Here is a 14,179-nt window from a genome sequence, read left to right as displayed (position 1 = left end):
AAGAGCTAGGAAGTTGAAAAAACAACAAAACATGGTAGCACTATAGCATTCAGCCACACTTGACTGCTCCACTCACATTTGATTTATTTCAATCCTAGCTGACTCTATTTTTTTTTTATCTCTTCCTCCCCTATGCTTATTTGTCTCATCTGTGTGCTTCCAACCCGTGACCCTCTCAGCGTGGCCTCATCTATCTCTCCTCCCTCTCTTCCTGTCCCTGTAATTCTGTCTCTTTGTTTGATTCTGTCTTACTGTAAGAATTATGCGCACATCATTATCATTCATGATACATTTGTTGCAATGAAGTATTTAACCTTTGCTTTTATGAATGTCACTAGAGACTTCTTCCTCCTCAATCTTTGACAAATCGTACCTTCGGCTCTTCTTGCAGGCACAGATGTATTTTCAAATTGTGCAGACTCCCGCTGAAACCGATTACCGTACTTGGAGTACTCTGCACACACCTTTATAATAATACAAAATTGGGTGGAACTCACTAGCTTGCTCTATTCATACAACCGGCATGTTTCTAGTCTTGTACAAATTGGAGAGTGAACAGGAACTAACTTAATTTTTCCCATCACATCTCCTCATTTCAGGCACAGGCTTCATTCCCCGCTGTTCACACTGTCAAGTATTGTTGAATTGTTCTAGTTCATAAACGGGAAGAACAGGTTGAGTCATTTCATGAGCTGTCACCCCATTGGTAAGCTGACACCAGGTCAACAACCATGAGGATGAAGGAACTGATGCCATGTCGCTCATTACGTCATTGCAGCAGGTGTAGCTCATGTTAACACTTTTCTGTAAAATGCTTAATCTTAATTTAATTATTGATTTAATTACCTCGCAGAGGAAACGAATGGAAACACATTTTTATTTAAAAAAAATCTTAAGTTCAACTGTAAATGCACTGTTTATTGTTATTGACAGGCATAATTTAACCAATCAGAAGATTAATCAAATGAACACAGCCATCAGAGCTATTTGTGTCTCCAGAAAAATATAAAGTTAGAGCCAAATGACATCATTATAATAGTCATACAATACATTGATATTTAAGTTTTGTTGTGCTAGTCATCTCTGTTTGAAATGTCTTAATGTTATATATATATATATATATATATATATATATATATATATATATATATATATATATTCAGATTGTGAAAAACGCATACATTTCACACAAATGATGGGCCTTTATACATCGTCAAATCCAGCATTTGTACTTTTTTTTACATTGAGAGCTATATATATATATATATATATATATATATATATATATATATATATATATATATATATAGAGTTTATTGTTAGAGTTAAAAGAATCAGAAGCCACTAACTTAATGGAGTGGGCTATAGTTTAAAAAAAACAGAACAGAACTAGAGTAATATATACGTATATTTGCCAAGTACTTACCTCGGGACTTGTTTTTCAGCAGATACTCCAAAACTGGTGACTGGAAATTCAAATCAAGTTGGGGGGGGAGAAAAACATGATCAGGAAGCCTAATGTAAAATTCCTAAATTTCTTTGAAAATGTCTTGAAGATGGTGGCCTCTTGTCATGTTGCTATTAGCAAATAAAAACATGACATACATTGCAAGTCTAGCATCTGGCTTTGATTCAATACTTGGAAAACACATCCTTCCTTTGTTGCGACCTCTCGATTTTTTTCAAAGAAATAAAAAAAGGACATCTGATATAATTTGACACGCAACCTCAGCACAATAAATGTATCTCCAAAATAATTCCTGAAACCTCAGACAGGGAGGAAATGTTCTTGATGTATGGAGTGTCTATTGCCCTTTTCTCTCCGCTGACAGCGGCGGCAAAGTTTGCAGAGGAAACAGGAAAGGCCTGAGCCGTTTGGTGTTGGGACGGATATCCTCTTCAGAAGCCATGACCCCTCCCCTCTCACTTAACTCTCCCTCTCTTTATCTCTTTTTATCGGGTTCCCCCTTCCAAACAAGCAACATTTTGCCCACATTTGGGCTTTGGGCAACATCTCAGGAGGGAGTTGTTCTTCTGTAGATTTTGGATCACAAACCTGAGCAAATTATGTGTTGGCATGGTGACGAGGAGGATGAAGACAGCTCCGAGGTGATGTTTGGTCAACTTGTTTGTTAGTTTTGCAAATTCCCGTAATGACTCGTGGTGTTAGGACTCGCTGTGATTAACGCTCATTGTGTTCTTGATGGAGTGTGGTGGTCTCACTACAAACAGAATTACCAACATGAACAGAAGTCAGTTGTTCGAAAGGGACTGTTTTGTGACATGATCGAAGCTTATCATTTATAGATGTTCAACGATAATGCAGCCTTTCCAAATAGAATGTTTATATTTAAAAATGCTGTGAATTCACACGGGAAGCCTCAGTTTCACTCTTTAGCGGTCTGTAACGTTTGACGGACCACCTCTTACGGACTGTTATCATTAGCATCAATGTTAACAGTACTTTTCAGAGCTGTATGGTTTGCTTGTATGAGCGTATGATTGGTTGTCAACATAAAGTACATGATCTTACTCAATAGTATTTTATATTTACTCACATAATGGTCGTTTACGTAACTTCTGGTTTGTTAATTAGACGACAGAATTCTTACTTCCACATCATCTATTGGGAATCATACTGGGAAAATCCTTTTCACGAGTATGTATTTTCCTCTTTTAGTTGTTATTGACAATTTCGATAGTTAGCAGATCAAAGCACATCAGGTTGTAGCGAACCGAACTGAACTTAATAACTTTGTGGAAACTGCTTTTTTTCTAGAATGTCAAAACAAGGCACAATTGTGAGGGTGGGTGAATACAGTACGCACTCGATGACAATGAAAATATGCCATTTTCAGGTTGCACATTTTCACCAGAAGGATTTAAATCTAAATGACACTCTCAGGCGAGCCCAGAAGAAAAACAAACAACACAGTTTAAGCTTTGCTTTGCATTCAAACCCAGACGAAATGGCTTTACTTATCTGCATTCCTTTTCTCTTGACTTTTCATTTGTATTCTTTTCCTCTAAAACCCCCCATCATTATCTCTCCCTCTCTATCTCCTTCCTCCCATTACACATTGCTATATCCTGCCTACCATCTTTTCCTCTTCTGGTTTAACTCGCCATCAACACCTCCTGTGGCCAAAGTGTATTTTATGATCGCATCCTCAATGACATCTCCCTTTTCCTCCGTGCAGAGTGACCCGGGCGGGCTGTCGGTACTGGAGCAACTGGGTCTGGACCAGAACTCAGACTTCTCGGATTCTAGCGTGCAGCAGCTCCTGGACGAGCAGCGAGAGGGGATTCGTCGAGAGATTCGTAAGGAGTTGAAGATTAAAGAAGGCGCCGAGAACCTGCGCAGAGCCACCACAGACAAGAGGAATGCACAGCAGGTTGGCAAAGACACAATCCCTCACCTGAACACCAATACTAAGGCGGGATTTTTTGTACAAAAGAATCAAATAGAAAAAAAACACATTTCCAACATTATTTGAAATTAAAAATAGGAAATGTATTACATTTACTTCATGGGTGCCACAGGAAAACATTTAATGAGAGACTTTGTTTCCACAGTGAGTCATGGTGTTTATTTATTCAAAAGCATAGAGGGAAGGCATTTATTAGGGGTGCACTGAAGATGGATACATGAATTATGGCAACATCACTGCCATTCTATTTTCCTAAATGACAAAACGTGTGAAGTACTACATCTACCGACAGAGCTGATAGCACCGTCTTTTTCACTAACTCCAAGTTGGTTTACATGCCTGGGTGGTGCTGTTTTAGTTGACTTGACGTGAGTAATCATCATGCCTTGTTTTGCATATTAAACCTTTTTTGATTGTAGGCTATTTTGACTCACAAAAGAGCCTACTATCAAAAATTCAATCAGACATTCTACCGTTAAATACATAACAGTGCTTAAGTATACCAATAATAAAGTAAAAATTACTAATACATTTGTCAGAATATCAAATCATCAGAAGTGAGTACAAGAAAAGCATGGATTATATTTTTCACTCTTGGGTCAGTACTTAAGTATCAAACTGTCGCGTTACAAACGTGTCAAATCTACGCGGCAGACATGGTGAACCACAAATTTAGAGAATGACGCACATTCTATTTTTGACACAGTCTATTCAAGAGGCAGAAACTGTTTGAGGAAATATGGTAATTACCACTGCTTGGATGATAAATAGTTGTCTCAAGTCCAGAGAGAGGCAGATTACAACTCTGTGGAGGCCTGGTATTTCCCCTGACGTATTTGTTTCAGAGAGTTGTAAAGTAGTAAGCAAAGAACCTTCCTAACTCTTGGTTGGATTATACAGGTGGACAGCCAGTTGAGGAGCTCCAACCGCAAGCTAGATAACCTTCACGCCCAGCTTCAAGAACTAGACGCTCACATTGTGGTGAAGGGAGGAGATGAGAACAAAGGTAAGCTGTCATCATAAATAACGCTAGATGCCAAGCCACAACGGCCATGGTGTTCATTTGCAACATTTCGCTGGTCCCAGATGAGTGTCCACAGTCTCCTGGGGCAGAGAGTAGAACGTCAGCCCACAAGGAACGCATCACTGCCCTGGAGAGGCAGCTCAACATTGAGCTCAAAGTCAAGCAAGGAGTTGAGAACATGATCCCTATCTATGCCAATGGCTCCACCAAGGTAATTCACAAAATGGGTTCTTCCACAGTTAGAGGACAATTCAAATTCCACCCTTCCAAATGATATAATCTAATAAACCCACGTGCAAAATACTAAAATTTGAAGTTTCTGAGTAGATGTACTCTAGAAAAGCTAAGAGAAAAGAATGCTTGAAAATATATATTTTTAAATACCAAATATGTCTAAAGTGCACATACAGTTTGCACCACAAAATGCACATAACCTTGTTATCATGACCCTTTTTACCACGGTAGATGAAAGCAGTGAATTGTATTAATAATTGACACCAGACTTTGCTTCCATTTTTTTCCCCGATTTTTGAAAAACAATTATCCTTGATTGAATGAAACAAAGCTGTCATTAGTATCAATTTTCAACCCTGTTACTATGATTTTGCTAAGTATTGCAAATATCAAATAAATAATACAATTCGGTAATAATCTTATCATTGATCTGTAACATGAGAAAAGCAAGCTTTTGGTAGTTTATTAAGTATCTTTGCTAAATGTCTGGCACAAAACCAGAAAAGGGAAGGCTTATTTTTTAAAGCACTTTGGAGCTAAAAATTCTGGAATTTCTTCATTATTGTTTAGCCTCTTTCACAATGTGATCCCGCAAAACAGCAACATTTGCAAGAGCTGGCAAATGTAGGATGGTGACCCACTCAGGGACGATCAGAAAATTAGACATCGGCATAATTTTTACCACTCTCTCTTCTCTCCCATCTCAGCATTGCTGTATTCCATTTTACAATGGTGCTTATAACATTCATATTGCCTCCATAGGTGTTTTTATTTTCTGATTGGCTTCCCACAAAATATGTCACTGCCAAAGCAGTGACCTGGAAAAAAAAGTTGTCTTACCGGCAGTGTAAATCAAGTCAGAAAATCTGGAAAAGCATACGGTCACACACTCACAACTCACCTATACGGTCTGGGCTGAAGGTCACCTTCATGGTTCACGGCCTTGCAAGCTGCTGACTCAAACAACGGAATAGTAATTAACCAGTATTCGCTGTAGAATTTCTCTCCTTGATTCCTCACACATTGGCCACATTGCTACCCCGGGGTGTTTAATCTCTTTCACTGGGAGCAAAAACATTCCAGTTCAAAGGTTGGACAATGTTTGGTCTTTCTATTTGTGCCGCCAGGATAAAAAGATGCTACAGACAGCCCAGCAGATGCTGCAGGACAATAAAACCAAAATAGACATCATCCGCATGCAAATCCGCAAAGCCGTCCAGGCCACTGAGCACAATGATGACCCACAAGGTAAGGGCATTTTACTCTTGCTAAGGATGATTGCTTGTTAGTTTGCAGGATTACAAACGAACAACTTAACAATGATGATGATTACCACAACTCTTGTGGAGGACTTGGATGAGTGCTGTAAACAACCCCTTGGGCAAATAGGCCATATTAATGACTTTGATGAGATGGGTTGACCTGGGCTGATCCATGAATCGTTATAGAAATATTTTACAGTAGGTGAATACAAAAATAATCATTGTTTGGTATCTAGATTGACAAAAAGATGTAGATGTCCATCTACAGTGGTAACTCGACATACGATCTTAATCCGTTTCGGGACTGAGATCGTATGTCGAGCTTTTCGTAACTCGAGCGGAAGTTTCCCATTGAAATGAACTAAAAACAAATTAATTCGTTCCAACCCTCTGAAAAAACACCAAAAACAGGATATTGGATTGGAAAAAATGTTTTTTTTCTTCTAATTTGCCATCTATTAACAAAGTAACACATAACTAGTGGTTTAATACTAATAAAATGTGTTTAATAGAAGTAAAATTAGACGCATTTCGCGGAGAGACAGCGACATACACGGAGGCGGGGGGGTGTTCGGGGGAACTTTATCCACGGCAACAACGCACTCGTAAATGAACAAACAAATTTAATTAACTTGGATTAATATATACAGACACACTCAAACATACGTTTAATGTAACTTTACACAAAACTGAATTCTTATTTTATATTATTTTATTTTTTACCTTCGTTCTGCTCGGGTTCGCTGTTTGCCAGGCCTCCACCCTCACGTTCGCTATCAATGGGCTGTTTGCTGTTGTATTCCCTACAAAATATTCCGAAAATGATGCACACAAATGTCCTCGCAACTATATAACGCACGAACACTTGCCAACGAGAAGTAGTCTTGAATGAGCGATCGCGGGAGCTAACAGGCTAAGAAAGGAATAACAGGAAATGCAACAGCTGAGCTTACCCACGTATTGATTGTGGGTAATGTCGTTTTATTCTGAGAAAGGGTGCCATTGGCTATCGGTGTTGTGTGGACGAGTATACTTCATTACCCAGAAAGCCCTGTTTTTGACCGCGCATGCGCGTTGTGCGTTTTCTGGTCCATGTGTAGCGGAAACTCGTCTGAATAAATCGTTCAGTGCTCGTAGATATCTGTTCTACACAAACTGTTTTTATTTTGATCTCATAACAATTCATGGCAATTGCACAATGAGATGATTTTTTTTTCATGTGCTACCGTCATTCAAGCTTAAGCTCTTAAAATCTCCAGGAGTAAATATGTGTTGATGGCCAGTGTGGTTGGTCACCAGTGTTTTTGTCACTCAGTGTCCCTTCTGACCTCTTTTCTGGCACAGGGTACAAATGCACGCGGAAGTACCCAATTCACATCTTTTGACAGTGACTTTAGTGTACTCACAATATCCACAGTGTCCAATGTATTAGTATGCAAAGCACAGATGGAATCTTGGATTAGTGTAGTAAACTTTAGCACACCCTATGTAAATATGGCTTGCTGTTCAACTGAGTGGAAAATCAGATCTTTAAAGGGTTCTTGGATTTCTTCGTTCCTATTAGTGAGCTCTCGTTTTGCATGTTATGTTTATGCTTTTGATCTGCAGCAGTGTTATCTTTGCTTGGAAAATGTTATCCTTGTCTGACTACTATTATACAGTTCATCCTGTTACATGCATGACTTCATAAAACATGATAACATGCTTTATCACGTTTATGCTTGTTTACCATTATTTTTAGTGGAGTTGGTTATCAATTAGATGAAATGACCTAGCCTATATGCCTGAAACATCTTTTGAAACAAATCAGTTAATCGTTTTAAACGGATTGGTTACATATTTGTTTTGTTGATCAGACAATGACATGAAGGTTCCAAAATGTTTGGTAAATGGATGCTCATTTATTATTATGTCAAGTTCTGCTATTTGTCCCGGTGACTGACTGTATGGTGTCAGTATTAGTTTATGTTTGGCTAACATTTAAAATCCCCTATTCGAGCTAGCGACCTAAAGCACGAGGGTTTAAATGACTTGAGTACGACCCAAGTACCCATCACGAATGTAGACAGACATGAATAACGTCTGGCATGGCACTGGCAAGTGAATGGTCGCTGGTTAACACTGAACTCTATTATAAATTCACCAAGGGGTTGTCTACTTCCTTTTTGCAGTGTACGGTCCTAATACAAAGCCAGCTTCTAAATGACGACAGCACATCATTAGGAGAAGACACAAACTATGAACAACCCTAATTACAAAAACTAAATAGACACACATAATTTGGGGAAGGGCAAGGAACCACATGACAAGCCATATTTTGTCATTCGTACAAGCTTATTACAGGCTTTTCTCTCAGGATTTCAGAATATAGTTTTGTCTCGTGGACAAAACACGTTTTGTCCCTTAATTTAGTTATCCAGAGTCGTAAGCCTTTAGCTATTGACGTCATTGGTCCCATCTTTCTTCCGCACTATGCTCCCACAGGGGCAGTCTTAAGTTATTCTGGCTCATTTAAAGCGTGCACACACGCACACAGGGGAATGGGTTGTGTGTCTAGTGTACACAGACAGTCTCCAGGCACCACACCCCCTGGAGGGGTCATCTAGCGGAGTCCATGCTTCAGGCAGAACACCTTATTAGGAGATAACAGCACCTTCACTCTCACCAGCCATATGCCCCCCACCGCCTACCCTTTTATGTTATCCCTAATACTTTGTTTTGAAGCACTCACAAATAATCTTATCCATGTTCAACAGCTGGACAAAGTCAACTGCTTTGGTTTGTTTGTATCTCCATTTAGTATATCTTACACTGCTCATCTTCAACCTGGAGCTTATTGCGCTCCCTGAGAGGCAAGGTCAAAGTCATTTTTTATTTTTATTTTTTTATTTTTCTAAATTCTCGGGCCACTTCATAGTTGCGGTTGCATTCGTAATTTGGGCTGGCACAATTAATGAATTGACAGGCTTTCTAAAAGTCAATACATCAACTATAGATGTTGAGGTTTTCCAAATCTTTTTTTAGTCTCTTAATGGGAAATATTCTCTTTTTTTATGTATATAATAAAATGTTGCATTTTTAGAAGAAAAAAATGTTGTTTATTTTTAAAACTTACAGGGGAAAACAAAAGCATTCTCTGCTCTATTTTAGAAAATTTTAATCTAAATTATTTTTGGATTAATCAAAGTGTGTGGGGGTAAGCATATTTTTTTTAGATTTCCAAGAAACTTTATTTGAAATGTCTTTTCTAAAAATAATAATAAAATAAAGATAACAAGAAATGTTTCTATTTTATGTATCGGCCTTGGGTGGCTGTTTCTCCTTAGAACTGTTAACAAACAAGCAGAGTGCTGGTTTTGTTTTCTCAGCTTTAATTGCAACAAGACAGAACGATGCTAAAAGTGACTGCATTACAACTGTAACTTGAAGTCTCTAATGTCACCGCAGGTAACCATGACATGTGTGGGGTGGAGCTGCGCATCGAGGAGCTGAGGCATCACTACAGAGTGGAACATGCTGTTGCTGAAGGGGCCAAAAACGTGCTTCGGCTCCTAGGGGCCAGCAAGGTTCAGGATAAGAAAGCTCTTTCCGAGGTAAGAACGCAATTGACATTTATAGTTCAAATTGTGATGATAAAATTGTTGAGCTGTGTTTCAGCAATTATGGGGCTAGGAATGGGTGGCCAAAGACTTTATTTTCAGTGTGACTGTGAATGCGAATGGTTGTCTCTTAATGTGTGCCCGAGGACTGACTGGCGACCAGTCTAGTAGTCGGTGTAGTTTGACTTTCCCCTGAAGTCTGCTGGGATATATCACTCTAAACCTGTATTGAAAATGAATGAATTATTGTGATGATCGTTGATTACGGGAAAAAATGTCTGGTTGACTTCTCTGCAAAGTCCCACTCCACTTTTCAGTAGGCAAGGTGCACACAATGTATTTATGTTTTTATTTGCATACGCCCAATTAACTGTGGCATCTGTTGATGTTGAATTAATTTTGACTAGGAAAGCTGGCAGATTTGAACAGTTGAAATGAATAAAGAGGACTGCCGTCAATGCCACTAAAAGATGATTAAGTGTATTGATCGAGACACACAGGAGCCAATCAGCGATGGCAAAATGCAAAAGTCATTGTAATTGAGCTGAAATCCAACACGTGAGGTGCGGCGTGACATCGTGGCAAAATATGCAGAGGCGCAAAAGGTTTCGTGGGAATTAACGAAGATACTATTTTGACCTTGCTCTTGAACAAAAGTAATTAACCTGGATCCAGCCCCATTTTGAATACCAACAATTTTCCATCCCGCTGTTTTTATTTTGATCTCGGAAAACAAGTAACATAAAGTGTTAAAGTGTCACGTGTCAAAGTGGCGGCCCGGGGGCCAAATCTGGCCCGCCGCATCATTTTGTTTGGCCCGGGAAAGTAAATCATGAGTGCCGACTTTCTGTTTTAGGATCAAATTAAAATGAAGAGTATAGATGTATATTACATTTCCTGATTTTCCCCTTTTAAATCAATAATTGTAATTTTTAAATCATTTTTTTCTGTTTTTAGTTCAAAAATCATTTTGTAAAATCTAAAAATATATATAAAAAGCTAAAATTAACATTCTTTTAGATCTATAAAAACTGAATATTCAGGGCTTTTAATCCAGTTCTTTTAATCCATTTATATATAAAAAAATCTAAATATTATGTCTAAAATGGTCCGGCCCACATGAGATCTGGTCACCATGAATGTGGCCCGCCAACCAAACTGGGTTTGACACCCCTGGGGTAGATGATATATGCCTCTTTGTGTCAGTTCCATAGAAAATGAAATGAACGTGGATGCCTTCCGTGTCCTCCCCATAATGCTGTCAATAGTGATCAATATCAAATTTGCCTCGATATTCTCCAAACATGACTTTTGAAGTTGCTTTGATCCATTCTTCTGTGCGCAGGCACAATCTCGACTGAGTGAAGCATCTCAGCGCTTGGACCTGCTGAGGGATTCTCTGGACCACCGCCTGGCCGACCTACCCGAGGACCACCCCAAGGCCAATGTCATCAAAGAGGAGATGGTGCTGTCCTCCTCACCAGCCTTCAGCTCTCGCCACGGCGCCCCCTATGTACACAACCAGTACAGCACCCTCAACAAGCCATCACCTCTCACTGGTATGAAATTACAAACCAGACTTAATCCCACCAAGACAGAAATCTTTAAAATTATTTGGATGGCGTGCTCAGGTACCTTGCAGGTGCAGTTGCTAGGCTGCGTGGGATTGTTGGAGGTAGTCCCAGGGCGCAATAAGGGAACTCCCGTCATGTTGCCCTGTTACAGCCCCGGTGATACACGGTACTTCATGAGGGGCAACAAGGGCCTCTATGGTCGAAGTGGTTCAGTCAGCGGGAAAACCCCAAGCAAGGCAGAGGAGCTCTCATGTACGTTCAATATAGTTACACTTTTGTTTACATCAAGTTTAGTCTTAATCTGTGACATCTGTAAAATTCAGTTAACCAAGTGATAACGTAAAAAAAAAATCTTGCTCATCTGATGTGTAGAAATGTCCCCAATGCATTTTTTTAAACTTCTAACCTAAGCCGATATGTTTCACGATTCTTTTTTCTGTTTTATTCAAACCAGTAAAATTATTGCAGAATATAATGTAACTGTAAATTATGAATCATATTTTTATATATCAAAGTGAGCCGCTGGTATCGCCAAATATTACACAATGCTCTGCTACGATCATTACTTTCTAAAGAGAAATCGTTCCACTCAGCGAGTGGTTTGATTTACGGCAGTCGAAAAGCTTGAATGTACTGGAACAGACACGACTACCGAATCTGATACTGTCCGATATTCTACAAATTGCCATATCAGGCGCCAAGAACAAAAGTGAGTATTGGATTGGGACATAACTAATAAATACAGTGTATTGTTTGTGTACATATAGCTGAGGTGAGCGCTGTGCTCAAGCTGGATAACACACTGGTGGGCCAGACCGCCTGGAAGACTGTCGGGGAGCAGGCGTGGGACCAGACCTTCACTGTGGAGCTGGAGCGGGTTGGTCGAAGCAAATCATTGATATGATTATATCAATAGTAATTGATTATCTCAATGCTATCATTTTTTTCCAACCAAAAACTATCTATCATTTTTCCCCATGCCTGGTGTAGTCAAGGGAAATGGAGATTGCAGTGTACTGGAAAGACTACCGCTCACTATGTGCTGTGAAGTACTTGAAGTTAGAAGAGTTCTTGGACAATCAAAAGCACACAGTTCAACTGGAGCTTGAACCTCAAGGCCTGCTGCTTGCTGAAGTACTACATTCACAACAGAGAATTGTTTTCTTCAATAAGGGCTAGATGTACACTGATATAACAACAAACACTTATTTACGCCTGTCTTTTTACTTTCAGGTGACATTCTTCAACCCAGTTATTGAGAGAGTTCCTCGCCTCCAAAGACAAAAGAAGGTCTTCTCCAAGCAGCAAGGTTTTAACATATATTCTTTAGTTCCTCATTTCAATGAATTGAACACAGTTTGGATGGATGTGACATTTGCAAATAGAAATGCTATCATCCTTCATTTTCCAATTTGATGTTGCTATTAGCAGCCTCTGGTGGTTGTAGTTAATATTCATTTTTTCATTTTCTGTGCCGCTTATCCTTTCAAGGGTTGCAAGAGGGTGCTGGAGCCTATTCCAGCCAACTACTGACACTGGGCAGGGGACATCCTGAATTGGCGGCCAGCCAATCACAGGGCACAAAGAGACGAACAACAATTCACACTCACACTCATAGCTGGGGGCAATTTAGAGTGTTCAATCAGCCTACCATGCGTGTTTTTGGAATGTGGGAAGAAACCGGAGTACCCGGAGAAAACCCACGCTGGCCTGCGGCGAACATCTGATCTCCACCGGGGATCAAATTTTGCCAGATTAACAATGTCTTGTGTAACATACGTTGGACTATTGTAAATTATGGCTCTTATTACATTTGTGATGAAAACGTCATCGGTCTGCATTTTAATGGACACTTCATTCTTTGATTTATACTGAATTCCATAAAGAAAAATGCATGGATGACACCCTAGTAGGGCGGGGTCTCTTTGCATCTCTTAAAATTGAAAATTGAGACCTTAGTTATCCATAAAATTAACTTAAAACTTACTTAAAATTAACTAAATGATACTAATTGGCCAGTGCTGAGATTCAAACCATGAACCTCAGAAATGTGAGCAAGACATGCAAACCACTATAGCCCTCATAAATAACAAGTTAAATTTAATTATATATTCACTCGGTACACTTGAAATGTTTGTTTGCCCCTTCAGAATTGTATTATTATTTTACTCCCAATACATTAATATAATTAAAACTTTAAATATTTATCAGTGGCGTGTGCATCTTTTGTGTTTTTCCAGGCAAGGCGTTCCTTCGAGCTCGACAAATGAATGTTGACATCGGCACGTGGGTCAGGCTTCTCCGAAATGCCATCCCCACCGTCAACAACTCTGGGACCTACAGCCCCAGCGCACATAACCTGTCACTCAATACTGGGTGAGGCATTTAGCACGGGCATGTGTCCTCCACTCATCAGCAACCCTCAAACCGTTCTTTCCCCATCTTTTTGATGGACGACTCAGCTCCCACGTTAACCAACCTCTTGTTTCTGTCTTTCACGCATCTTCCGCTGCTGCCCCTCCGCGTGTCACTCTCCTTTGTCTTGTGCGGCGATTTCAGGGAGATCTCCGTGGAGAAGCTAAGTCTGGATAGCGATTCGCCAATAAGGGGCGATTACAAGCGAGATGCCGAAGTGCACACACCGGTGAGACAGACAGACAGACAGACCCAGGGAGATGTGTGGGTGGTGCGAAGAGTTTCACACAATCTAAATATTTCAATCACTGACTTAACCCTTTCAGCATCACGGGTCACTACAGTGGAAATATATTCAAAAGTTATCATTAGCTCAAGCTATGTGAAGTCACAATAAAATAACATTCCCAGAACAAAATACATACACAGGGCACACTTGATTTAATTCATACCTTCTTAATTTGTCATCTTCATTTTGCCCCATGTTACTGTAACTTGTTTTTATTTATTATTTTATAATATAATATATAATGGTTATTTTTTTTAGTATTCATGGCCTTCATTTTTTTTTCATTTATTGCTTTTTACATGATTGATTATTTGGGATTATATTTTATCTACAATTATTCACTATTTACAT

The 14,179-nt window shown here is 39.4% G+C and overlaps 1 protein-coding gene across 4 annotated transcripts in view; it reads left to right on the top strand.

Annotated features, from left to right (window-relative positions):
- pkn1a (protein kinase N1a) overlaps window positions 1-14,179 on the top strand; it is a 39,605-nt gene that overhangs the window by 21,535 nt on the left and 3,891 nt on the right. For 3 of the 4 annotated variants that reach the window (XM_077604838.1, XM_077604841.1, XM_077604840.1), the window contains 12 exons: window positions 3,201-3,395; window positions 4,332-4,437; window positions 4,518-4,666; window positions 5,817-5,937; window positions 9,399-9,544; window positions 10,896-11,109; window positions 11,182-11,376; window positions 11,892-12,001; window positions 12,115-12,258; window positions 12,358-12,433; window positions 13,365-13,500; window positions 13,684-13,768. In XM_077604838.1, the coding sequence (XP_077460964.1) occupies window positions 3,201-3,395; window positions 4,332-4,437; window positions 4,518-4,666; window positions 5,817-5,937; window positions 9,399-9,544; window positions 10,896-11,109; window positions 11,182-11,376; window positions 11,892-12,001; window positions 12,115-12,258; window positions 12,358-12,433; window positions 13,365-13,500; window positions 13,684-13,768 (1,677 nt within the window). Of the gene's footprint in view, window positions 1-2,005; window positions 2,110-3,200; window positions 3,396-4,331; window positions 4,438-4,517; window positions 4,667-5,816; window positions 5,938-9,398; window positions 9,545-10,895; window positions 11,110-11,181; window positions 11,377-11,891; window positions 12,002-12,114; window positions 12,259-12,357; window positions 12,434-13,364; window positions 13,501-13,683; window positions 13,769-14,179 lie in introns of those variants that run through there. The other variant, XM_077604839.1, reaches the window with a different exon arrangement.

The sequence above is a fragment of the Stigmatopora argus genome, chromosome 7 (assembly GCF_051989625.1).
Source record: "Stigmatopora argus isolate UIUO_Sarg chromosome 7, RoL_Sarg_1.0, whole genome shotgun sequence".
Classification (NCBI taxonomy): Eukaryota; Metazoa; Chordata; class Actinopteri; order Syngnathiformes; family Syngnathidae; genus Stigmatopora; species Stigmatopora argus.
This window is presented reverse-complemented; position numbering and strand designations above follow the sequence as displayed.